Raw genomic sequence first — 27,787 nt, 5'->3', positions numbered from 1 at the left:
AGACAGAGAACTGATACAAGAGGAATAAGCATTCATTGAACATCTGTCCCAAGTGCTCTACATACATCATTCCACGTAACCCCTGGTATTTCTGGGGTAAAAGCATCATTATCACCTATCTCAATGTGAACCCTAGGCTGGTTAGAACAACACTCATCTGAGGTCAAATGGCCACTGAGCGACGGATTCTAACTCGGGTCCAGCACTTTTTTTTTTAATTCTTACCTGAGGACATTCTTTGCATTCATCTTCAGACAGAGCGGGAGGGAGAGAGGAAGGAAGAGAGAGAGAGAAACATTGACGTGAGAGAGACACATCAAGTGGTTGCCATCCACATGACCCCAACCAGGGCCAGGGACAAATTACAACCAAGGCATGTGCCCTTAGCGGGAACCGAACCCGGGTCTCTCTCTGGACCATGGGCCAATGCTCTAACCGCTGAGCCAAATCGGCCAGGGCAGGGTCCAGCACTTTCGAGGTGTCCACTCAAGCCTACACTGTTATCTTCCAAAAGGTGATTTTGCCATTAAAATGTAGAAATATTTTAAAGATCCAAATATAAATTAATAATGAAATACGTTAAAGGACATCTTCATTGAAAATTGTTTTAAGACAATTTATTACATATAAGAAAAACATTCATGGTTCACTGTACAATTCAGTGTAGCCTTAATGTTAAGATTTGTGGCCGATTATCTGAAAATACATACTGTAGGATTCCAACTGCTGGGAAAGGCAAAACTGTGTACACAGTGAAAAGATCACTGGTTGTCGGGTTGCGAGCAGGGAGGGGTGTAGAGGATGAGGCGCACAGAAAATTTGTAGGGCAGTGGAACTACTCTGTACGATGCTATGATGGTGGATACATGTCATTACATGTTTGTTAACCCACAGCATGTATGCCACCAAGAGTGAACCCTAGTGTAGTCTGTGGACTTCGGGTGATGACGAGCCAACCCAGGCTTGTTGACTATCACAGATGCACCCACTCTGGTGTGAGACGTTGCTAGTAGGGCAGGTTGTGCATGTGGGATGTTGGAGCACATGAGAAATCTCTGCACTGTCTGCCCAGTTTTGCTGTGAACCTAACACTCTTCTAATAAATAAGTTTATTAATATTAAAAATTATGCAATATTAAAACTACTGGAGGGAGCCATACTTTTAAAAAGCTTACCATGATATAACTTCAAGTTTAAAAATAAGCACTCTACAGAATAAATCATACTATATGATCCCGATTTTAGCATCTATGACATATTAAAAAATAGCTGGAGATAATTATATTAAAAAGTTGCCAGTCCAGATGATGGGTTATAAATGCTGTTTCTCTGTGAAGCTCCAAGACTTAGATGCTCATAGCATTTTTTAAATCTTTTTATACCTGTTAATTCTATCCTCCTTTCAACAGTCAATAAATCTTCATTGAGTAAATATTAAGTGCTAGGAATGGTCTGATTTCTAAGAATATGGCAATAACTGAATCAGGCTTACTCACTCTGGAGGTGAAGTAGGCAATAAACTCTGTGTGAATAAAATAATTTCAAGTATAGATAAGAACTAGGAACAAAATCAAACAGTGATGGGTAAGACATGGTTGGAGTGGAGCGTGTTTAGCTGATATGTTCAGGAAGGAGGTGTCTCTGAGGAGAGAACATTTGTGAAGAAACCAGAAAGTTGGGGGAAGCAGCTGCACCAGCAGAAAAGCATCTGGAAGGGGCATGGCAAGTGCAAAGGTCCTGAGGTGGGAATACATTTTTGCTCCTTCAGGAACTAAATAAGATGAGGGTGGTTGGGACAGAGTCAATGGAGGAAGAGTGACAGGGTCCAGATATGATGGAACTTATAGATTGTGATAAAGAAGGTGGATATTTTTCTAATTGCAATGGGAAACCACTGGAGAGTTTTAAGCAGGGACTGATAGTATTCACGCTTTTAAAAGTTCAGTCTGGTTATCATATGAGGAATGGAGCAAGGGTGGAACCAGAGACCAGTTAGGTGACTGTTGCCACCAGCCAGGGATCTTTAGGCTGAGGCTGTCGCGGTTCTGGACACAGGGTTTAAATATGATTTGGTGGCTGATCTGATGTGGGAGAAGAAGGAAAGCGGAGTCGGGCGGCCACCAGGTTTCAACCTGAGCCACCGGATGGGTGGTCACGTTATTGGAGATGAGGAAGTGTGAGGTGGTGAGGTGTGGGGTGTACTCAGGTACTCTGCATTGAGCACATTAAGTTTGAAATATGAATTTTCCATCCAAGTCAAGAGATTATGTACATATGGATTTGGATCTCAGAGAACAGAGGCAAATTTGAAGATAGCATTTGTTTTGGGAGTCAAGGCATGAGACCGATGAGCATCACATAAGAGGAAAAGGGTCTCTGACTGAGCGTTAGACAATGACTGTTGGAAATAGGACTAAGAGAGAAGAGCTTCTGATGACGCTGTAACAGACGACGATGTAGGTAGAAAGTGCGGAACCTAGAGAACACAGGGGTGGCACCACGGTGTCACATTCTTCTGGAGATGACTGAGATGAGGACAGAGAGGTGACTGTTGGCTTTGGAAAGATCATGGATTGTTAATGACTCTGAGAAGCACCATTTCAGTGACATGGAAAGACCTAGCATGATTCGAGTGGGTTGAAGAGAGCATGAGGGTCGATGGAGGACAGGAAGACGTGGGTGGTGCATGGAGGACATCATGGAATCAAGGGAGAGTCATTCCGTTTTAAAATATAATATGTTTAGGCCTGTTTGGATGTCAGTGGGAATGATTGGGTAGAAAAGAAAAGGGATATGATGCGACAGAGAGGGGACCACTGCAAGAGTGAAGTCCTTGGGTGGCAGCACAGGGTGGGAGGCAGAGCAGAAGCTGCAGGGCTGGTCTCGGGTGAGAAGGAAGCAGAGGCTCCAGGCAGGGTGCAGGCAGCAGCTGGCGTTCAGTGGTGTGAGAGGAGTCTGTTCTCACGGTAACAGCCCTTGCTGTGTGTACTCGGTTAGGACTTCTGTCTCCCTCTCTCTGTCCCCCACCAGGCAGTTCCTTACGGGCCGGAACCATGACTTGTCCACTTGAACCCTAAATACCACATTTGGTACAGAAAGGCTCTTCTGTGTTTCTGTGATATTTCCTAAATTTTTCAAATTAATAGTCTCCCATGAGGGCTACTGTTTTTATAATTTGCAAATGTTAACTTTTTAAAGTAAATGATTAATCACAATCTGAAGAACAATGGAAATTGTCCAGGTTGTTAAATTTGGATAATTATCCTCTTTTTAAGTCACACTTTTAAAATCCTTAATGCCAAAACACAATATACATGGAAGAGGTAAGATATAAAATAATATGCAGTGTGGTTCCGGTTTAAAGCTAAGAAGAAGAAAAAAGGTATGTAATCAAAAGAGAAGATAGAGTTTTCTTCATTGAAAATATTACAAAAAATAACTTTTTTCAATTAAAAAGATGATTTATCTCGGGGTAGTGCAATAGTGCTGCCAGTAACTAAACTGTAAGTTTTCTTTATATAATTTTATTTTCGACAGTTGATATTTATTGTAATTGGGAAATGACTGACTGGAATTGTGACTCAACTATTCCACCTCAACTCAAAACCCTACGTGCCTGTGGTCCATCTCCCAGTTCTTGGGGTTCCAGAGGGTGGACTCATGAATTCGTGCATTCAAGAGGGGCCCCTCTGTGCCTTGATTTCCTGTCTGTTAAATGGGATGGTGGCAGTGCGCCCCCCACAGGGCAGTGTGAGGTACTCTCTGTTCAGTGCGGAGAACTGGCTGGCGCCGGGGAAGCGGCGAGGGAGTCTGAGCTGCCCTCACTGTTGATGGGGAACACTGGGCAGGGCCATGGAGGAAGGAGAGGGGTGCCTTGGGGAAGGGTAGGGAATGAAAGGCAGGAGACAGTAAGGGTTTGCTGCCAGTGAATTCCAACTGAAATCCCAGCAGAAGCCACAGCAGAATGGGCCGAGTGGAGTTGCAGTGCAGATGGTCCCAGGCGCATCCAGAGCCATCGTTCCTGGGGCGGTGGACCGCTGACAGTCAAGAGCCCCCGAACCTGGCTCCCAGCACTTGATGCTGTCCCTTCATAAATACGAGATGTTGGCTTCGTGTCAAAAAGACACGTGTTTCTCTGGTTGTGCCAAGAGGTTTTCCTTCCCTTGTTCGATTCTGGCCTCATGTTTTGAAGGAGGGTCATGGACCTGGCTGGTCGAGTGCAGGGTGGAGCAGAGCCCCCCTCCCGCCCCGGGTGGCATGGGCAGCCAGCCCCTGGCTGACCGGCCTGGTCCTCCCCCGTGACGCAGGAGGCAGGAAGGCAGTGGGCTTTAGGGAAGTCGGTCTTATCGTCTTCACGTTGCACACGTGGGGCACTGAAGGGAAGAGGTTTCTGCCCAAGGCCACTTGGTTAGATAATAGTAAAGCTCAGGTGGGAAGAAGGGCTTCCTGTCCCGGATGTCACTGCATGGGCCTTCTCTGGCTGCTCAAACCAGCTGCTCCTCGGTAGCCCGTGCTGATGGGACGCAGCAGAGCCCAGTGGCCGTGTTTTCTCTGGTGGATTCTTTCAAAGCTTTGATTCTCATTATGTTTTACAAAAAGCAGTTATTCAAGTAGTAAGTAGATAGGCAGGCAGGCAGACAGTGGACAGACAGACGTGTGGTTATAAACTCCTGTTGGTGAATAGACAAATAGCATGCTAGCAGCCCGCTGTGACAGAGCCCGGAGCTCTCCCGTGGTGTAATGGACTGAGGCGCTCCACGCTGCACACGGCGCCAGGCACGGAGGAGATGAAATGTGTCCACTGCCCTCCGGGAGCAGATGGAGACAGAGAAGCAGGACAGTTACGTCGAGGTGTGCTCGCCTCAGTGATGGAGACGCCCGGGCAGCACTGGATCTACAGGCAGGTGACAGGAGGCCAGGCTGGGAATGTCGGAGAAATGACATCCCAAGGAAGTGGCTTGACAGCACGTGACCTTCGGAAACAGAGTTTGAGCAGCTGTGAGACAGAAGAGGGAGAGGAGCCGGACCAGGAGCAGCTTTGCCCACTCGGCCAAGGAAGCTGGATGTCATATTGAAGGCCCGGGGCAGCCCTTTGGGAACGGAGCAGAGCTGCGTCACGAAGCCAGAGGTGGTGTAATCTGGGTGAGGACTCTGCAGGGTTGGTTTGTCCGGGGACAGATGTGAAAGCTGATAAAGTCCTCTGGAAGAATTGGGAACTAGAGTCAGCGCAGTAGGTGGGGGAGCAAGTCTTCGTTTCTGGCTTGAGCCATAAGGTAACCATGAAAAATGAAAAAGAACACAGGAAAATTGGCTGGCTTCGGGAGGGAGACGCTACCCTGGGTTTTGAGACGTAGAATCTGAAGCCCACGTCGGACATACAGGTGGACTCCCGCGAGCATGTGCGTGCAGGTCTGAATCTTGGAAAAGAGACTTGAACTTGCTGTGAGTTCAGATTCCCAGGAAGGATGCAGTGACCTCAGCACAGGGGTCCCTTTGTGAAATTTTTGTTTGGAAACACCGAATCTAAGTGTGTATTGAAGTTTCAGACTCAGAAAATTCACTGTCTGTGTAAAGCAAAAGCAGCCCTTCTAGCAAACTGACCGTGAACCTGGGCATGAAACTGTCTTCCTGGTTTGGCCGGTCTCTGCATTCTGAGGGTGAACCTGCTCTGAGGTGTGTGGTCTGAGCCAAGAGGGAATGTTTCGGGGGTGGGCGACCGGAGTTCAGTCCTCACTCTGAATAGCATGTGACCTTCTTGTGGCCCATGGTAACCAGCTTTAGGGATGCACAGGGACACTGAGCGCTTGGGAGATGAGGGGTCTGGAGCCCCACTGAACAGGAGCGCCCCCCTCCCTCCTTGCGTAGAAACGCGGCTGCAGAGTTGGCTGGGTAGCTGTCAGTTTATTTTAAAATCCTGTGAAATTGACCTTTTGGTGTCACAGATGACAGACCTTTCGTTTAGATTCTTGATTTTGACAGGTGCTCGATAATCTTCAGTCTGGGAGAGAGTCGCTGCTTTGTCAGGCCAGATTTTACTCAGTTACCTTCATAGGAAGTTTGCTTAGTCGAGAAAGGAATTCTTTTTTTTTTTTTTTTTTAATTGACTAGTGGAAGAGAAAGCCTGTAACTTCAACTTCCCCCCAATGCGCTTCAGTTACAGCCCCTGGAGACGGCTCCTGTTTCAGTGCAGCGACAATGGGCCTCTATCTGGGCCCGTTCGGGTCAGCATGCGAACGGCGTTGCCGAGGAAACATGGGCCCTGGTCCTCTGGCTGCTAGCTGGGTGCTCCTGCTTTGCGAGGCAGGGGAGGACCGGGCAGGGGAAGAGGATGCTGGGTCGGGTCAACATGATTCTGTCAATTCGTTTGCCTCTTCAAAAATAACCGACTACAAATTATCGTCCAGCCTTGGCACTTTGCCAGAAAGTCAAGGGGAGCTCGTGTGTCCGAGATGTCCTCCAGTTCGATTGGTAGGAACTGTTTATTTTAATCACAGGTTAATCTAATCCTATTGGACTTGTAGCTAAGATGTTGCTACTAAGCAGAAAATGAGTAGCTTGGAAAATTAACAGTTGAAACGTAGTGTTGAGCATGAGCGTGATGAGATGACGCAGAGGTGTAGTGAAACAATGCTTTCTCTTTTCAAAGTGGTCATTATAACATTACTTTAAAGTAGAAGGGAAATCATTTTAATTCTAAATGGCAAAATGAATAATTTGTTCTACTTACAGTCACACACCTGTTCAAGCGGGGTCTCTCCTCATCACTGGCCAAGGCCCTATGGAAACTGACCGGGGCTTTTCCAGCATCCAAGAGAAAATTTAGAACTTTAAGTTGAGATAAGAAAAAGAGGAATTTTGCAAAACCATTTTTTAAGATGATAGTAAGCAAGACAACAGCCCTGTTCTCAAAGGGCTTACAATGGCGCGAGCTCAGCATGAGGAGGAGTCTCAGAAAGAGGAGGGCGCCCTGGCGGCGCCGTCGAAGCATCAGCAGCCGTGGGCAGAGCGATGGGGTGGGCTCTAGGGAAGAGAGTTCTAAGAAGAAGGTGTATAATGGACAAGGCTCAGAGGTCTGAGTGATCAAAAAAATCCATGAAGGAAAATGTAATGTAGCCGAAGGAGATAAATGAATGTCACGAACATCCAGTGACCAGTCGCTGACACATTACTGAGCAGTGACGGTGCTGTGCACCTGTGTTCTTTCACACGCTTCCAACAGTGGTAGGGAGGATGGATCATTGTTGCTCTACTGATGTTAACAGTCCAAGGGAACATTGGAAACTGGCAGCCACTGCTTGGTTAAAAGAAATTTGAAACATGCATAAAATGGAATAGTAAACAGCATTTGAAAAGATAATGTGATCTCTGGCCAGTGTGACTCAGTTGGTTGGAGCATTGTCCCATGTACTGAAGGGTCACAGGTTCAATTCCTGGTCAGGGCACGTACCCAGGTTGCAGGTTCTATTCCTGCTTGAGATGCATACAGGAAGCAACCGATCGATGTTTCTCTCTCTCCCTTCCTCTCTCTCTCTAAAATCCATAAAAGCATGTCCTTGGGTGAGGATTAAAAAAAATAATATAGAGGATTAATGAATACAAAAAGATCTTTATGACATATTGAGTGGAGGTATATGGTTTTTCCATGTCCTTGTGGTGTGTATGCCCTGCTAAAATGTAAGTTCTGTGAAGAACATGAGAAACTTTGGATAATTAACAGGAAGGCAGGAAGGGTGACAGAGTATGTTAGCTGGTTACTACTGAGGGGCGCAGTTGAAGTTGATCTCTTTCTGTAGTTTTCTGTTTTGCATGAATTTTCTACATGAGTATCATTTTATAATCAGACAAAATAAATTTATTTTTATAAAACTAGTATTTAACACTTCAGTGACATAATGCAGTGAGATTATCAGTTAACTTCTGATTGGGTCATCAATTCTTTCATAACAAAATCCTGGCTATCAGACTATCTGGAGGGTTTCGTTCAGTCTCATCCATGTACTTGGTCCACCCAGAAAATAAATAGGAGAACTAGAATCCTATTTAGAAAGTAAACAGGTAGAAAAAGACACATGGAAAGTTCTTTTTTCCTTCACAGAGTTTAGTATTGGATGGGACACCCAGAAGTTATCTATACGTCTTTATTCCCTTATCCATCAAATGTAGAGTTTCAGGGAGGATTGGAAATAACATGTAATACACCTGGCACTGCGCCTGACTCGCAGCAGACTCTCCACAATTGTCACTACTCTTATTCAGACAGTGGGTTACGGGTGTACACCAGGGGCTGAGAAAGGGAAGGAAGCGATCAAAGGGTACCACAGGACATTGCCTTGACGGGAGGGGGAGAGAAGACATCAAGCAAGCAACAAACTGTGGTCTCATGAAAGAGGGAGTAGAGGCCAGGCTGACTGAGACCAGCCTAGCAGGGACATGCCATTTGAATGGGGTGTGCGGGATAGACAGACATGGCACTGGATAGGCAAGGTCAAGGCTCACAGTAGAGGCCCTTGAATGCCCAATAACATTGGATATATTAAGTCTTTCCAATTTAATTTTCCTAAAGCATCTATTGAGTAACCTTCTGGTTCAAAGGCAGAGACAGAAACAAAAGTTATATGTTACCAGCCTCTGAGAAGAAGCTTATACTCCAGATGTTGGAAACTGTATTCCTGCTAGAGCAAAACTCACTTTGGGAAAAATGTATCTGAATCAGATGATGCACAGGACAGTGGAAAGGAGAACTAGATACATGATGGATTCTATTTTCTATTCTCACAGCTTTGCAAGAAATTCAGTTCCTTCCAGAGAGAAAATTATAGTAATACTGCCCTGTACCCTCTCTCTCCAGATCATCCCCTTGTTTATGAAGCCTTATTGGAAATACCGCATCTCATTTATTTTTGTGTGCTGGGTGCCTACTATGTAAGTAGGGGGCCAGTCATTAGTTGAAGGCATGACAAATGAATGAAATGATACAGAATGTGCGCCCTGTGTATTTTTTAGAGGTATTTCCATAGTTCATATATACCATATAATATTAATGCCATATTGATGGTATATAATATAGTAGTTTCCTGAATAATATTTATAACTAAAACATGATTGTTTGTTGATTTAAAAATTAAATCATGGGGAAAGTGGTATTTTTCTAGGGAGGGAGAACACCCCTTCTCCCTCGCCCCTGCAGACACCCAGTGTTTGGGGCACCCCAGAGCTCCCTGTACTGGAGGAAATGAATCAGATAGGACAGGTCGCACCAAAGTTATAGAGCTTAACTGATGTCGCATTACCTGAAGTCTTTGTCTTATAAAAGAAGATTCAAAAGGAATGATTTCAAGGGCTGGAATTTCAGACCCACTGGTACTTGGAAGAGAAGGGAACTTTTAAGTAAGGAAGTGCCCCCCCGGAGGTCCTCTCTCCCCCAGAGGGGCTGACAGTGAGGGGAGGTGATGATGGGACCTTCCTGCAGCTCAAGGGGAACCTTTTTTTTTTTTTAAGTGCCAATGTCCGGTTCTGCATACTTTTCTCTCTCAAGTCAATAATAATTATGTGGCAGAGGAAATCGGCTGGGAGAACTTTTATTAACGTACTAAGGATGTTATTCTGAGCTGCACATTCTTTTCTACAAAATTGAGTATTGCTTATTATAAAATCATCTGTATGATGTAAGTTAACTAAAATTGATAAATTGATCTCTTTCAAACTTTCAAATTTCACTCCCTACCCCTGCAAAAAAAAGTCACTTAAAAAGCCGATTACATTTAAATATTTCTTTAGAAACTATACTGCCGTATAGTTTGCAGTTAAATATGATGAATCTATTGACATGGAATGGTCATGAACTGGAACCTTTATTCGTTGCAAATATTTAATTTTAGAGTGAGAAATGGCTCCATTAAAAAAAAAAAACTCTTAAAAAAATATGACTCATTCACTGTTACAGCTTTAGTTCATATGTGATCAAAACAGAAATATTCTGTGTAAATTGAAACTTTGAAACACTTTGTGAATAAATTAGTACGTGATTCTTTTTTTTTTTTTTTCCCCAGATTAGTGCTTTATTTTGTTTTCTTCAAAGGAGGGTTAAAGGAAAGGGATTGCAGAAAAGGATCAAAGCTTTCCTGGTTTGGGTACTTTCCTGTGCTTCTGGCAGCAAGTTTGCAATAAAAAGAATGAGTTTTATGAGACTGATTATTCACAGCAAGACTAGAGTTGGCGTCACTATGAAAAATTCTCCTATAGTAGGTATGCTCAGCAGGGATAATAGATCTAAAAGAAAGGTGACAGGCATTACAAAGAACACTCCTGCCAGTGACAAATTATGTTTGCAAAACGATGAGCAAACCCAGCGAAGATTGAGAAATCACTGCAGCAGTAAATCAAAGGCTTATTCTGAAGAGTAGTTCTGACTCTACATTTATAGTAGATATGTGCTGAGTTTTTGTTTCGTTTTTAAGGTTCTGGATTATTTTATGTATAGTCAGCCTTTCATATTTCTTCTTAATACTTTATTTTAAATCGCATGATACATTTAAAATAGGTATGCTATGTTCATGATAAACGTGTGTAGTACAATCTGACATATTATCAAACACTAATGCATGGCTGAATTTTGTAGTTGAAGGTGTGTAACATTTTCACTGGTTCCTATACAGATTTGTAAAAAGCCAAATCTTCTATTAGCTGTGCATTTGGGCAGAAGCCTTGTGTGTACAACAGCATGTGGTCAGAGTCTAGACCACAGGAAACAGCTCGTGCACAAATACAACTTAGACAACCAGACGCGCATCGTCCAACCTTGGGGATCAGGTGTGCAGAGTCGATTTTGCTTTTTTTAAAGTAAAGTAAATTATAAGTGTTGATATCATTAGATCAACTTTAATATATGCCATAATTATCAATGAAATTAATCCATTACTTTTTAGAGACACCGCACTGAGTCCTTTTGAGTAAGTCCATTTTGTTTTGAAAGCTTATTTTCCATGCTTTCTGGCTTTCATTAGTAAGACTTTCTTTTCCTCGCCCTAAGGTTCAGAATGTGAATAAAGACAAATATATTTAATATAATCGTGTGGTAAAGAAGGTGTTCGTGGTGAGAAAGAAGGAACTCCAGGCAGAGTGGAACCGACATATTTATTAACACGGTACCGCTTGTGAAGAGGGAGCTGCCTCCACGTAATTCCTTTGGAATTCTTTGAGCAACACGCTTAAGTGATATTATCACGACATCTTATTTTCAATGAGCACATTTTAAAAGAAATTAGCATTATAAGAATATACTAAAATGTTTAAAAACCTGTTTTCATCTTTTCTTTCATTATTATTAATAATAAACTTGAGCATCCTGCCAAGTTTCATTTCGTGATCTTACATATTTACCATAATTCTATGCATAGGTGAACGCATTGCTTAAGCACTTTAGTTTATCTTTTGCCTTAATATGTCATCTTCAGGGACATTCAGTAAAGATTTTATTCTCTAAATATTTTGTGAACATTCGTCTACACAGAATCATATTGAAATAGCTAATACCTTACTTTTGGTGAAACTGCTGTCATTCAAATCTTGGGTTTTGAGTACAAGCACCCAAGTCTAGCTAATGTAAACATAATTCTAGTAAAATATCTTTCTCATTTAGATAATCCCTACAGGATAGTGTAACACTGACTGTATTAAAATACTGCTTTGTCAGGAAGAAACAATCATTAAAAGCAGTGTTTGTCTCCACAATTTGCATCTGATTACCAAATCACAAAAGCAGACATTAAAATTCCTCTTATCCGTTTTTTTGAGATTTGGAATCCCCCCCCCCCCCCCATTGGCTTCGATAGTTGCGTGATCCTGTTCCTATCAAAACAGGTTGGGACATTTAAATATTGGCTCACAGTAGGTGTTGGTGCCGATGCTGCTCTGATGCTATGCCCAGTAGGTAGTTCAGAGAATTTAGAGTTAACGTTGTCCAGGTATGTTCTAACTCCTCACCTCGCATCTCCCCAGACGTCAACAGTAATGACGCAGATTTTAAAACCTCCCTTTGTCATCTCCTGTGCCTTAGGCACCCTTTTCTTCTGCAAGGAAGCCTCGTGACAGGAAAGCGAGGGCAATCAGAAGGTCACCAGGTGTCCCCAGACAGGCATGAGGGCCCTGCCAGCCCATCCCAGAGCCACAGTTGAGGGCCTGCGAGCCCTGCCCCCTGCCTGGGCACCTGGGCACCGCGATGCAAATGCTCTTTCTTACGTCTGTAGAGAGAGAGGGCTGTGATACATTTTTGGAAAGCACATTGGAATGACGTTGTTGCACATCAGTAAGTATAAATACACAGCGCTGACTGAAGAGTCTCCACTGTGTAGAGAGAAACCCGCAAGGAAAAACCTGGTTTCTGCACATGTACTAACTCGTGGACAGAGTTTCTCAACCACAGGACTGACGTACGGAATCTGATCGTCAGTGAATTCGAAGCAGGATTCTTCATGTCTTTCCCAGCAGATGGCTTGTTTCTCGACCACCCCTTCCCTTACAGACAATCTCTAGGGATGACCCGTGTTACCTTATTTTTCCCAAAGAAGTTATAAAAATATCCAGGGAGTCAGCAGTTATTTCCAAAACCCACTGTGGAAAGCTGCTCCCTTTAAACTTCCACACGCCAGTCCCGGTCACCCTAGAATGCCATCTGTACAATTTCGACTTTCCGTGAGAAAGGGGAGTGCGCACGAATCCACAAGGGAAGGCTCCCCCCCTTCCCTTTTTGAAGGATTGCTGACCACTTGTCCAAGCTTTCCGACAATCCGTGTGAGTGTATCTCTAACACGCTGGAAATACTCCTGTATTATGTCTAATTAAACCTTGTTGTTTGTTTGTTTAGAAATAAAAGGAAACTGTATTTCCAGTAATGTGTAGACGTAGAAAGACGACTCTGTATTCAGTGGGGAGGTCAGAGCAGGGGTATAATTGCTCCATGACAGACAGGAGGGAACAGGGGACCCGGTCACTGTTCCCTCACCCCATCCAACCCCAGCTGGTTTCAGCAGACGAACTGATGTAGAGACAGCGACTCCTTTCTTCTTCCATTTTTACTTTGTAAAGGGAGGTATTGAAACAATTATTTGGGAGAATGGAGTTAACTTTCTCTTGGTGAATTTGGAAAAGGGAGCAAATAGAGGCCTGGTCAGCAGAATTTGGGCTTGTATAATTCAGCTTCTTCCAAGACGTGTTTGTGACATTTTCGTATTGTTCCCTTTCATAACATGCAGCCGACCTCAAAGTCTTCTTAGAGTCTCTGTTTATTCAAAGACTTCAAGTTTACTTGGAGTTTATGTTTCTAGTGTCGTGTTCGGGGGTGCATGCCGCTGCTACGTCACTGAACTTGGCACAGATAGTAAGACCCATTGTGACCATCCTAATTATTGTTATTAATTTTCCTAAACCAACTTGAATGGTAGGGTGTATTTTTACATAATTATGGCACAAGCGGGCGTCTTGGGGGAAAAGTACAACCAGTACGGTATCGAAGCAGAATAAATATTTGCAGAAAAATTCAGCCATAACTTAATATTTTGCATATGATCCCTGCACAAAATCGGAGTTATTACTGGGGCTTGGTCCAGAAGGACATGTCTGTGGCCCGGCCCTGGAAGGCCAGAGATGATGATGGATCAGAAAAAGGTCAGCTTGAGTTGTGGTGCCAAGAATAATGACAGACGCAACCAAAAAGGCAGAATAACAGTGCACCAGAGCTCTGAGAGCTAGCGGGCCTTTGCCGCCTGGCCGGGAGGTCTGCCCCCATGTGGCTTTCTGCCGGCTGCCAACGGCGGAGCTGGTGTTCAGCTGCTCCACGTGTCGGCTGTTTCCCCCGCCGTCCACGTGGGCATTTTCTAACCCATGAGTGCTTAGATGTCTGGGCTGAGGGCTTGCTAATTTTATTTATGTTTCTCCTCTGCTAAGCACAGGCCTTAGAACATAGAAGGCGGCCAACCAAGGGTAGGGCCTGGTTCCCTGGTCGTGGTTCGTGGTGCGTGGTGCTCATCCGGAAGATGAGTGGGAGTCTGTCATGTGGAGGGGGGTTTGCAGGAGCACCTGAGAGCTCAGCACTCTGCTGTTGCCCCTGCCGTGACTGTGCCCAATGCTTATTCCTGGGCCTCAGACCTCCTATTTGGGACGTGCTGTGTCCAATTCACACTAACACCGATGTTCCCACCACCTACAATTGCACTGTACCCTCCACCCCTGGCAAAGATGCAGTTACCACAACAGTGCTCTGTCCGAAGTGGCATCATTTAAAGGCCTGGTGGTGAGAAGGGTCGGGGCTTCTACAGGACGACAAGGGACAGAGGGCTCCCATTGGAGCTCCAGGCGGGGGGAGGGACTGTGCTCACAAACCCTGGGCACAGGCAGGGGTGCAGCCACGCAGGGAGGATGCATGGGGGAGCAGGAGTCCCCTAAGCCCAAAACAACTGAGAAGCCACAAAGGACCAAGGCTACAGCCACAACATGAGTGGGCAGCTGTCTCCTCGGTGTGACATCGAGGGAACCCGGGAAGAAACAGTGAGTTGGGGGCAAAGACCCAGCGTCTCAGCACTCAACTTGCATGACTTCACTTTTCTGAGTCTTCACTTTGCATGTCTGTAAAATGGGTTACACCATTAAATACTGTTGATTCATGACGAATAAGTAACATAAAAAATAGGAATCTGCGTGGGAAATGTAGGAATCTGCAGAAACGCCGCAGAAATGCAAAACACAAATATTAATGATCAGGAGAGAGTTCACACGGGACACTGGTGACCCAGGGTCAGGAGGAAGTGTGCCCCTGGAGCTTTAGGACTGTGGAAAGCGAGGCCCGACCCCAGCCTGGAGCAGTGGGCTGAGGCTTTGCCGCATCTAAACGCGGGGATGTGTAGACTTTCCTGGCCCTGGCCCTCCCTTCGGTCGTCTGTGCTGTATGGGGTATGTGAACAGCAGCATAACATATATATTCCTCCATTGTTGACTGACAAAGAGCCTTTATGCAAAAAATGTTGCCGATTTTGACATCCCTTTGGAAGGCCCTTAGCAAAAAATGACCTTTTTTCCCGGTCTTTGATCCCTAGCCCGCCCCCAGACCAGCTCTACCTCTGTCTTGGGGGCAAAGGAAACTACCTTCAGGAGCCTTTCCCCGCAGCTCCGGGGCTCCCCGCGTCTCTGGTCGGGGCATGTCCTGGTGAGAAGGACAGCTTCTCCACTGAGCGCGCCCCCCACCCTGCCCACAGCCAGCGAAAGCACAGGTCTGGCTTTGACAGTCTGGGGTCACAGAGCTGTGTTTTGTTCTGTTCACCATCTCGGCCTCAGTGGCTGTGGACCGTCCCCAGCAGTCGATCACTGCCATCCCCAAAGCAGCAAGGATACAGGCTGGGTCCTGCTGACCCTCCCTGATCTACCAAAATATCATCTCAGTTTTCCAGACCTGTGCCACCCTCTCGGACTAATAGACGTCGACCACGGAGCAGGAGGATGTCCCTTTGGGTTCCAGGGAGGTTCTGCAGCATTTATCACAACTGGAATGTATCACCTGTGTAATTAATGAACTTCTGTCTTTTCTGGGTACCAGTAAGTGCCTTGAGGGCAGGGACTCAACCTGATGAAACTTTCAAAGCCCACCCCTTGCTGTTACCCACCAGCCACCTAATGCTTTCCCTCCAATTCTCCTCTTTGCTCCTCCCTCCTGCCCCACCCTTTAGCACAAGAGGCTTCCCCGTCTCAGGGCCTTTGCACTTGCTCTTTCCTTGGCCTGCAAGGCTGTTTGCCCAGACATTCTGTTTCCCCAGAAATTGCATATTTCCCTTGCCCGCTGTATTTCTTCTCCTCAGCACTTTGCACTATCTGACATATTGTACATTTTGCACACTTTCTTGTTTTGGAGTATCTGCCCCATTCAAATGTTAATTCCAAAATGGGAAGGACGTTTGTGTGTTAAATGGTGTGTCCTTAGCGTCTAGAACAGCACCTAGAACATGGCAGCCCTTTAATAATTGGATACTTGAACAAGTCACAACCCTCCTAAGCTAAAGCACCCATTAGTGGCCTGGGATGGGTGTTGGGTGCAGAATCTACCAGGAGTCTAGCTGCTGCTGCCCAGAGAGGCCCCAGGCCAGACGCTGGAACCTGAGGTGGGGCTCCCTCGGGCATCCAAGCCTCAGCGGGCCAGCCGAATGCGTACAATACGCCAAACTGCTGACCTGGCCCTGCCGGCCCGGGCGTGTGACCACTGTCCTGAGCAGGGTTCAGTGATGACTTGAGCGCCTTAAAACCCTATCATTAAATTTTCGGAAGTTTATTTCAAAAGTCCATTTTCAGCACATTCTGTCTTTTTGAAGTAGAAATTTATTTTCCCATGGAATTCTATATGTTCCGCCCTCTGTGTATTAAGCACCGAAGTGGGGTTTTAGAAATATATTTGGGCGCCTAAAAATGTGGGATGCTTCCTTCCATTCTCGTCTTCTGTGTCTGGATTCTGCCAGTGGGGCTCCTACTTCGCTGTCGCTTCCGTGGGCCAAGCCCTCCTCTCCCCTCCCTCAGTTATCTGAGTTTTGGATTTAAAACAAATTTGGTAACTAAAAATCAACCATGCACCAGGAAGTCACTGGATCCTGGTCAGGGCGCATGCCCAGGTGGTGGGCTCGATCCCCGGGGGGGGGGGGGCATGCAGGAGGCGGCCAGTTGATGTTCTCTCTCATCGATGTTTCTGTCTCTCTCTCTTCCTTCCTTTCTCTCTAAAATCAATAAAGAAAAAAAAATTTTTTTTTAATTTAAAAAAAACAACCAAGTCCAGAAAGCAAAAATGAAAACCTAAAATTAGGCTCTTAAGAAGATAAACAAAACACAAGATGCCTTCTTCGGCAGAGTGGGAGATGGGAGTCGCATCCCCGCAGAGGAGGGTCAGAGTGCGGGGACCTGCAGTTTCCAGTCCGGTGGCGAATGTACCCAGCACCGTCCGCAGTTCTGCTGGGAGACCCGCAGTGGCTCAGTAGTCTCCAGTTTTTGAGGAATTAACCTTTTTAGTAGGGAAACATCAAGAGAGCAATGTTACAGTTTCGCATTAAAATTTTCTAAAATCCACACACATACACAGCTTATTTCCCAAAACATTTATACCACTCTTTGTAAACTCATACAAAGACTTATAGGTAATGAATCTTCAGTATGTACTTTATCAATTTGCAATTTGTGCAGTATGGTATTTTTCTGTTGTTCAGGGAAATGAGCAACAATCCCAAAACACATTTAACATAAACATTTTAATGGTAGTGGTTGTTTGTTTGTTGTTTTTTAATTCCTGAGGTGCTAAGTAGGCCTTTTAAAACCCGCTCTTGATTTTTGCATCGATTGTCATTAAAATCATTCTACAGAAATTATCCTGATGAAGGAGGATTTCCTTGTTGCCACCACACCAAACTTGGCTTTTATCAAGTCACGGGGAAGTGAGTTTGGTATCTGCAGGTAAAAGGGACACTTAATTAGGGCTCACCAAGGTATTGAACAGAACTTCAAATGAGTCCCCAGCCTGGGGACTGGGAGGCTCCAACCCAGCACGCAGGAGAAAACAAACACAGGATGCGGGGACAATAGCCACAATGGAGTCATTAACGGTCATTATTAGATAACTGACTTCTCTGTTAGTAATGGGGATTTACAGGGGCTTTAGTTTAAGAAAAGCTTCTTAACACTCTGCTTTCCCAAAGAATTCCCCCCACGCCCTGAGTCAGCCTAGTCACTGGAGGTCAACTTGGATTCCTGGAAATCGGGTCTTTTCCACGTGTTTTCTCCTCTTGTAACTCCTCAGCTGCCTCCTGTCTGCTCTTTCTCCCGAGAGAGAAACATCACCATGGCGTTTTGGTCTTGGTTGTGTGGGGGAGGCTTTTCGAGGTACGCTTTTTGCGCCCATGCACCAGGCGCCCAAAGAGAGTCATTTACCAACAACAGTAAACGACTGTATTTCTGACTAGATAATGGAGGAAACGGCTACTCATGACTTAGAAACACTTCAAAGCCAGAGCAAGTACGTTATCGGAAAAACAGCTAGCATTCCTCTTTGGAAAGACGATTATGAATAACTCTGAGAAGGGCCCAAACGTGTTTTCCAGAAATGACCTGGTCTTCAAATGTGAAAGCCGCCGTCCACATGTGAGGCTCCCGGACTGGCTTTTCCTTTCTTCTTATCTGAGGTTATAGACCTCAGGAGAGCAGGCGAGGGTTACAAGGTCAAAGTCTTTTCCTCCCTAGAACTTGCTGCTTGCTGGGAGCCGGTTGCCTGCAAAATAGATGCTTTGGAGAAGGGGTTGGGGTCAGGGTTTTAATTCTGTTAAGCAACAGCTGGTTTGCGTTTCCTTCCACGTCTATCTCCTGCTCCCTTCCTTGCAAATCCATGGAGAGCAAAGAATTTGTTCAGAAGGAGCCGGCCACATACAAATACACCTTCTGTTACTGTGGTGCTTTGCGGATGTCATCTTGGCTGCATGAATTGAATGTTAAGCACTCTGAGCATAGGCTAGGTTTTATTCAATGATCTATAAGGAAATAGGACCAGACCTTTCATCAGAAGACCCTTTTAAAATATAGGACGTGTGCCTGGGAATTTCTCTTCATAATATCTTTGAACTAAAACTTTTCAGGGAAATCAGTATACTGCAGGCTGCCAGGGTATCTGGAGCCCGCCTGCAGAGAGGAGACTCATGACTGAAGTATTAAAGCATGCCCAGTGTGTGCGATTTCTTTCTGGGTGAGGGGCCTCGTCTGTCTCCGAGTTAGTGTGCCTTCATTTGCTCAACAAATGTTTGTTGAATTCAGCTTTGCTGAGTTGTGTGAGATCGGTCCTCCCACAACTACACACGCTAGGGCTGGGGACCCAGGGAGAAGACATGGGGCGCTCATAGGCTAACAGGTGCATGCACATGAGCTTGGCCCAGCACAGCTTTAGCCCACAGCTATGGCTGCCTCTTCTCAAGAGTTTACACATGGTTTGGGACTTAAAAATCAGGTCTGTTCAAATAACATCATTCTATAATTAACTCATAAACCCAGTGCTTAAAATGAATATGTAATAATAGTGAAACAGTAAAAAATAGGAATAAAAAATAAATAAAACACATTGCATGGTTTGTTTGTTTTTAGATTGTGAAGTCTCCCGCGTGTTTTTCCTTCTACACTTGCGCGCGCGCGCACACACACACACACACACACACACACAGAGAGAGAGAGAGAGAGAGAGAGAGAGAGAGAGAGAGAGAGAGAAAATAAAACTCACATCTCTCAAATCAATAGCAAACCAGTAACAGATTTTTTGGTCTGGGCTCCTCAGCACACTGGCCTCAGGCTGTGTTGGTGTGTGGCTCGACAGCAATCAGAGGTCATAATTTCATTGGCAGTTAGCATCAGGTTTAATTTTTCTAGCATGTTACATTTACCGAAATGTCTGGTTTCAGTTATGCGAAGGCATTGACTGGATCAGCTCCGAGCAGCATGATGTCTTCAGGTACCTGAGGTTTATGGAACACATATGCTAATTGTTTTCAATCACTTTCCTTTCTAAACACAAAAATCTGTTTTCTGAAGCTGAATAACAGTAGTCCCTAATGACATTGCTCGCTTCCTACATTAAAAGAGGACCCAAAGTAGGTAAAAATGTCAATTTAACAAGACTGCCACCTACTGATTGACACAGTTGGAAAGCAGTCCCATTAAAGTTGTGGGGGTGTTTAAATAGCCATCTGTGGTTTTAAAAAAAATTAAATGCTTTTTGGAAAATGACATGTAGCATTTTAATTGCATTTTAGGAATGTGACCAAGTTCATATAGATGATGTCTCTTCAGATGATAATGGTCAAGACCTAAGGTGAGCACGTAGAAATGGGAAGTCATTAACCCCACTGTATACTTTAATTGCTCGGCTAATTGAGATGAAGTTTCTTTGGTTAACTTTGGGCTTTTCTTGCATCTAAATAGCACATATAACTTTGGAACAGATGGCTTTCCTGCTGCAGCCACCAGCGCTAATTTATGCCTGGCAACCGGCGTGCGCGGCGGTGTGGACTGGATGCGGAAGCTGGCTTTCCGCTACCGACGAGTAAAAGAGATCTACAACACCTACAAAAACAATGTTGGAGGCAAGTGACTGTCACCAGTCTCTCACTGGGTTAGTTAAGACAGTCTAGATAAAATTCTCAGAGTCCCACACACTTACTTTTGTGTCATGCTTTTTTGGGGGCTGTAATAACTTTCTTTTAGAGCAGTTTTGTCTGACTGGTGATTATTCTGCTGTGATTTAGTGGCAGGAATATGAGACTGGAGCCAGCTGCCCTGGCAAGTCTAGTCTAGTCCTGGCTCCATAACTTAATAGCAGGCGTGTGACCTGGAGTCAGTTCCTTGACCTCTGCGACACTCAGTTGTCCTTCCAGTGATATGGGATTAGCAATTCTTGCCCATGTGACTTGAGATAGCTTGTAAAATGCGCCTTATACCCACTAGATGCTTGTATTAGTTTGGATCTTTTCATGTGGGTTCAGAATGGTTTTAGCACAAAAGGAAACATATTGGCTTATTCATGAAACTTTGGGGGTGATGTTGGTTTCCAGCAAGGCTAGATGCAGGAGCTCAAATCTCTTGCCTAGTGTTTCCTTTAGGAGTCATTCTAGGTCAGTCCCTCCCAAAAGGTGGCACAGATGACCACTGGTACGTCCAGGTTTACATGCGACCAGTGCCTCCATTGGGTGGAGAAATATCTTTCCCAATGGATTCAGCAGAAGTATAAGACTGACTTTCACTGGCCAAGCAGGGTCATACTCCTACCCTGGGAGCCAGAGGGTAGGGCTCTGTCCACACTCCATGGTTAGAGGAATGGGTGGCAACAGGCTCCCTATAGGAAGAGATGACCTCTATAACCAGAAGAAGAGATACTAGGAATGCACACTCAATAGATGTTTCCTACAGTCCTAAATATTTGTCAAATGGCTTGGTGTACTGTGAAGCTGGAGGGTGGTGGCAGTAGCTGCATGAAATGTTTACTCCTTACAGAGTTGGAGACATGATGGCAAGGACGTAGTTCATGTGCTTCTACATCCACAGGTCTGCTGGGTCCAGCCAAGAGGGAAGCCTGGCTGCAGCTGAGGGCTGAGATCGAAGCCCTGACAGACTCCTGGTTGACACTGGCCCTGAAAGCACTCACGCTCATTCACTCCCGGTGAGCCCTGCCACCTGCCACCTCCCACCTCCCACCTGCCACCTCCCACCTCCCACCTGCCACTTCCCACCTGCCACCTGCCACCTCCCACCTCCCACCTGCCACTTCCCACCTGCCACCTGCCACCTCCTACCTCCCACTTCCCACCTCCTACCTCCCACCTGCCACTTCCCACCTGCCACCTCCCACCTCCCACCATCTTTGCACAGTCAGCTGGGCTCAGACTTGTTCATTTTGGAGATTTATTTTTCAAGTCTTTTTCCCCTCTCTGTTCTCATAGGACAAACTGTGTGAATATTTTAGTAACAACGACTCAGCTTATCCCAGCATTGGCGAAAGTCTTGCTCTATGGATTAGGAATTGTATTTCCAATAGAAAACATTTACAGTGCAACTAAAATAGGTGAGCTGCTTTTGTTTTGTTTTACAATTGCCTCTTCTCCCTCCAGCTAGTAAAAATGGAAGGCATCAAATGAGCACTTTTTTCAGATGCCAAAAAATAAGAATAATTGAACCAATTTATTGTCAAAATTGGTTTTTGTCATGAAGAGAAATATGTCATAACCCATGTAGGTAGTTTTATTCAGAAAATTTCACTTTACTGGCTAACTTTAAGACCTTTGCATTTTAGCTACAGCCAACTTAACATCAATTCTGGATTATCCTATTTTTTAAGGCAACATCAACACAAATATCTTATAAGCTAAAACAAATAGTAGTATAGAGATATACCAAGTAGAAATAAAACAATTCTAATAACAGCTTTATTTGAATTACTATTGCTGGAATTGGTTTTTTTCTTTCTTTTAATTCAACATGTGTAATCCATTGACGTCCCATTTTTTTATGGGGCTACAAAAAAAAAATAAGTTCTTGCAGAAAGGAAACATGGTTGGAAAGAAAGAAGACTGAAGTGAAGTTTAGTTAGGATACAAACCAAAACAGCATAAAACTGGGATAAAGAGAAGACACAGCTCTTGTTCTTAGAGAATTCACTATCTAGCAGGGGAAACAGACAGCTAAATAAAATATTATAAAGAAATGTGTAAACGAGCATTTATCAAGTATTTATTAGAAGCCCAGAATTGTACTAAACATTTTACATGTTAAAATCAATCTTCACTCCCTTTGCATTTTACAGCTGAGGAAAGTAAACCTTAGAGACTTAGGTAAAGTAATTGTTCAAGTTGATAACCAGTAAAGGTAAGAGACAAACTAGGTCTCTGATTCCAAGGTCCAGACACCTTTCCACACCCTGGGGGGTCTTCCCACTACGTGCCTGAATGTGCACATCATGAGGAAGCATTCACTTCCACCCAGGAGGAGGCAGAGGGCAAGTGTAGTGAAGCCTGAAGGGAAGAAGTGACATCTGAGCTGGGTATAGAAGGGTAATACTAGGCAGATGGGCTTGCGAAAGCAAAGGGACAGAGAAATTAAAACATGTTCCCTTCTGAGGGCCTTGTGAGTGGTCCTGGATGACTAGTGTGCAGCCTTCATGGGAAGCTGAAACTGGAAAAGTAGACTTGGGTCAGCTCATAAGTGGCCTTGTATGTCATTCTAATGGTGGGAAAAAAGGTGGTCTTTGGCTGCTCAGCTCTAAAGGAAAGGGGAAGAAATGGAATCCCTGTATGTCTAACTCTCCTTCTGACTACACTTTCATACTTCTCCTTCAAAGCACTTACTAAATTATGGCTAAAAAATTGCTTGTATAGTTATTCGTTTATAGTCTGACTTTCTCACCAGATAGTTGAGTCTGTCTGTCTCGCTCATCATTGTGGCTCTAGTGGCCAGCACATTCTGAAGAAGACTGACACAGAGGTTTCTTTTAGGCAACTGAGTCAGTAGTGACACTATTAACTGATGGGGAAATCAGGTTTGATTGGAAAGAGAAGGGTTTGATCTTATCCGTGTGAATTTGAAGAGCATATGTGGTATTCAGATAGCTCTGTGAAGCTGGAAATAGTTGGAAAATGACTGATGACTCCTGAAAAGGGCCAAGAACAGAATGCTGGAAAATTCTTATAGAAAAGAAAGGAATACACCAAATAGAATAGAATTCCTAGGAGCCCAGTAAAACCAAATTTTTATGTTCTCGTGTTCCATAAAAATGGCTATCAATTTACATTAAGTCGGGTATTTATCCTCTCTATAGCAATACAGAGGAGTCATGTTGTGTTTTGTGAATGAGGGTCCAAGGTAAATGTTTATCAGCACATGAAAGCCAAAACGAATTCCTAAGAAGCACATGGGACAGAAGGGGGGAGAGGGTATTGCCTTACTTCCCAGGAAGAAAGAACAAGTAGTGCATTGCATGTCATGCATGTTGAACTTGAATCCCAAATAATATGAAAGTGTTAGGATGATAGGAAATTATAATAGTGATCAAGTAAGTATTTTTTAATGGATTTTTATCCTCACCCGAGGACATTTTTCCATTCTTTATTCAGACAGAGGAGGGAAAAGAAGAGACAGAGAGAGAAACATCGACGTGAAAGGGACACATTGAGTGGCTGCCACCCACATGACCCAACCAGAGCCAGGGACAGACTGCAACTGAGATACACGCACTAGCGGGAACTGAACCCGGTTCTCTCTGGACCGCAGGCCGACACTCTAACCGCTGAGCCAACCGGCCAGGGCTTTTATGGACATTTTATTTGACATATTGGACTTTATTTTTGTCAGCACAGAATAAAAATTAGAATTAAAGAAATTTGTATAGTAGAAATTATCTCAAAAAGTGGTGGGGTCGCATTTCTACAATATTTTTAATAAGAAAAGTAGAGAAACTCCTATAGTTAGTGCTAATTTTGCCATGAAATGGGCTATCACACGGGGATCAGTGCAGAAAACCTAGGCATTTTCCTTGTAGGCCAGTGGCTAGGTCACAGGAGGAGGTGGCTCCACAGAGAGTGCTGATGCTCTTTCAGACAAAACACACTGATCAGAATGAAAACTTAGATGAGACCTCCAGTTCACTCTGCACAGATGAGAGTCCTCCAGTTCACTCTGCACAGATGAGAGTCCTCCAGTTCACTCTGCACAGATGAGAGTCCTCCAGTTCACTCTGCACAGATGAGACCTCCAGTTCACTCTGCACAGATGAGAGTCCTCCAGTTCACTCTGCACAGATGAGAGTCCTCCAGTTCACTCTGCACAGATTGAGAGTCCTCCAGTTCACTCTGCACAGATGAGAGTCCTCCAGTTCACTCTGCACAGATGAGAGCCTCCAGTTCACTCTGCACAGATGAGATCCTCCAGTTCACTCTGCACAGATGAGAGTCCTCCAGTTCACTCTGCACAGATGAGAGTCCTCCAGTTCACTCTGCACAGATGAGAGTCCTCCAGTTCACTCTGCACAGATGAGAGTCCTCCAGTTCACTCTGCACAGATGAGAGACCTCCAGTTCACTCTGCACAGATGAGAGTCCTCCAGTTCACTCTGCACAGATGAGAGTCCTCCAGTTCACTCTGCAAAGATGAGATCCTCCAGTTCACTCTGCACAGATGAGAGTCCTCCAGTTCACTCTGCACAGATGAGACCTCCAGTTCACTCTGCACAGATGAGACTCCTCCAGTTCACTCTGCACAGATGAGACCTCCAGTTCACTCTGCACAGATGAGACCTCCAGTTCACTCTGCACAGATGAGACCTCCAGTTCACTCTGCACAGATGAGACCTCCAGTTCACTCTGCACAGATGAGAGTCCTCCAGTTCACTCTGCACAGATGAGACCTCCAGTTCACTCTGCACAGATGAGACCCCTCCAGTTCACTCTGCACAGATGAGACCTCCAGTTCACTCTGCACAGATGAGACCCTCCAGTTCACTCTGCACAGATGAGACCCTCCAGTTCACTCTGCACAGATGAGATCCTCCAGTTCACTCTGCACAGATGAGAGTCCTCCAGTTCACTCTGCACAGATGAGACCTCCAGTTCACTCTGCACAGATGAGAGTCCTCCAGTTCACTCTGCACAGATGAGAGTCCTCCAGTTCACTCTGCACAGATGAGACCCCCAGTTCACTCTGCACAGATGAGACCCCCAGTTCACTCTGCACAGATGAGAGTCCTCCAGTTCACTCTGCACAGATGAGAGTCCTCCAGTTCACTCTGCACAGATGAGAGTCCTCCAGTTCACTCTGCACAGATGAGAGTCCTCCAGTTCACTCTGCACAGATGAGAGTCCTCCAGTTCACTCTGCACAGATGAGACCTCCAGTTCACTCTGCACAGATGAGACTCCTCCAGTTCACTCTGCACAGATGAGACTCCTCCAGTTCACTCTGCACAGATGAGAGTCCTCCAGTTCACTCTGCACAGATGAGACCCTCCAGTTCACATCTGCACAGATGAGAGTCCTCCAGTTCACTCTGCCCAGATGAGACCTCCAGTTCACTCTGCACAGATGAGACCTCCAGTTCACTCTGCACCAGATGAGAGCTCCTCCAGTTCACTCTGCACAGATGAGAGTCCTCCAGTTCACTCTGCACAGATGAGGAGTCCTCCAGTTCACTCTGCACAGATGAGACTCCTCCAGTTCACTCTGCACAGATGAGAGCTCCTCCAGTTCACTCTGCACAGATGAGAGTCCTCCAGTTCACCTCTGCACAGATGAGAGTCCTCCAGTTCACTCTGCACAGATGAGACCTCCAGTTCACTCTGCACAGATGAGACCTCCGTTCACTCTGCACAGATGAGAGTCCTCCAGTTCACTCTGCACAGATGAGAGTCCTCCAGTTCACTCTGCACAGATGAGAGTCCTCCAGTTCACTCTGCACAGATGAGACGTCATCTGCACAGATGAGACTCCTCCAGTTCATCGCAAGATGAGACCTCCAGTTCACTCTGCACAGATGAGAGCCCTACACACAACACTAGCCCTTCACTCTGCACAGATGAGAGTCCTCCAGTTCACTCTGCACAGATGAGAGCCTCCAGTTCACTCTGCACAGATGAGAGTCCTCCAGTTCACTCTGCACAGATGAGACCCCTCCAGTTCACTCTGCACAGATGAGAGTCCTCCAGTTCACTCTGCACAGATGAGAGTCCTCCAGTTCACTCTGCACAGATGAGAGTCCTCCAGTTCACTCTGCACAGATGAGTCCTCCAGTTCACTCTGCACAGATGAGAGTCCTCCAGTTCACTCTGCACAGATGAGAGTCCTCCAGTTCACTCTGCACAGATGAGAGTCCTCCAGTTCACTCTGCACAGATGAGAGTCCTCCAGTTCACTCTGCACAGATGAGACCTCCAGTTCACTCTGCACAGATGAGATCCTCCAGTTCACTCTGCACAGATGAGATCCTCCAGTTCACTCTGCACAGATGAGATCCTCCAGTTCACTCTGCACAGATGAGAGTCCTCCAGTTCACTCTGCACAGATGAGACCTCCAGTTCACTCTGCACAGATGAGACCTCCAGTTCACTCTGCACAGATGAGAGTCCTCCAGTTCACTCTGCACAGATGAGAGTCCTCCAGTTCACTCTGCACAGATGAGAGTCCTCCAGTTCACTCTGCACAGATGAGACTCCTCCAGTTCACTCTGCACAGATGAGAGTCCTCCAGTTCACTCTGCACAGATGAGAGTCCTCCAGTTCACTCTGCACAGATGAGACCTCCAGTCACTCTGCACAGATGAGAGTCCTCCAGTTCACTCTGCACAGATGAGAGTCCTCCAGTTCACTCTGCACAGATGAGACCCCCAGTTCACTCTGCACAGATGAGACTCCTCCAGTTCACTCTGCACAGATGAGAGTCCTCCAGTTCACTCTGCACAGATGAGAGTCCTCCAGTTCACTCTGCACAGATGAGAGCCTCCAGTTCACTCTGCACAGATGAGAGCCTCCAGTCACTCGCACAGATGAGACCTCCAGTTCACTCTGCACAGATGAGACCCTCCAGTTCACTCTGCACAGATGAGAGTCCTCCAGTTCACTCTGCACAGATGAGAGTCCTCCAGTTCACTCTGCACAGATGCGAGTCCTCCAGTTCACTCTGCACAGATGAGAGTCCCTCAGTTCACTCTGCACAGATGAGAGTCCTCCAGTTCACTCTGCACAGATGAGAGTCCTCCAGTTCACTCTGCACAGATGAGACCTCCAGTTCACTCTGCACAGATGAGACCTCCAGTTCACTCTGCACAGATGAGACTCCTCCAGTTCACTCTGCACAGATGAGAGTCCTCCAGTTCACTCTGCACAGATGAGAGTCCTCCAGTTCACTCTGCACAGATGAGAGTCCTCCAGTTCACTCTGCACAGATGAGAGTCCTCCAGTTCACTCTGCACAGATGAGAGTCCTCCAGTTCACTCTGCACAGATGAGAGTCCTCCAGTTCACTCTGCACAGATGAGACCCCTCCAGTTCACTCTGCACAGATGAGAGTCCTCCAGTTCACTCTGCACAGATGAGAGTCCTCCAGTTCACTCTGCACAGATGAGACCTCCAGTTCACTCTGCACAGATGAGAGCTCCTCCAGTTCACTCTGCACAGATGAGAGTCCTCCAGTCACTCTGCACAGATGAGAGTCCTCCAGTTCACTCTGCACAGATGAGACCTCCAGTTCACTCTGCACAGATGA

The 27,787-nt window shown here is 45.5% G+C and overlaps 1 protein-coding gene across 2 annotated transcripts in view; it reads left to right on the top strand.

Annotated features, from left to right (window-relative positions):
• Positions 1-27,787, top strand: part of EYA1 (EYA transcriptional coactivator and phosphatase 1) — a 301,589-nt gene that overhangs the window by 254,913 nt on the left and 18,889 nt on the right. For both annotated transcript variants that reach the window (XM_036264087.1, XM_036264086.1), the window contains exons 13-16: positions 19,806-19,864; positions 19,975-20,135; positions 21,094-21,208; positions 21,489-21,610. In XM_036264087.1, the coding sequence (XP_036119980.1) occupies positions 19,806-19,864; positions 19,975-20,135; positions 21,094-21,208; positions 21,489-21,610 (457 nt within the window). The remainder of the gene's footprint in view (positions 1-19,805; positions 19,865-19,974; positions 20,136-21,093; positions 21,209-21,488; positions 21,611-27,787) is intronic.

This window comes from Molossus molossus, unplaced genomic scaffold (genome assembly GCF_014108415.1).
Source record: "Molossus molossus isolate mMolMol1 unplaced genomic scaffold, mMolMol1.p scaffold_m16_p_16, whole genome shotgun sequence".
In the NCBI taxonomy this organism is placed as follows: Eukaryota; Metazoa; Chordata; class Mammalia; order Chiroptera; family Molossidae; genus Molossus; species Molossus molossus.
The sequence above is the reverse complement of the archived record's forward strand: the minus strand, read 5'-3'. Positions and strand labels throughout refer to the sequence as shown.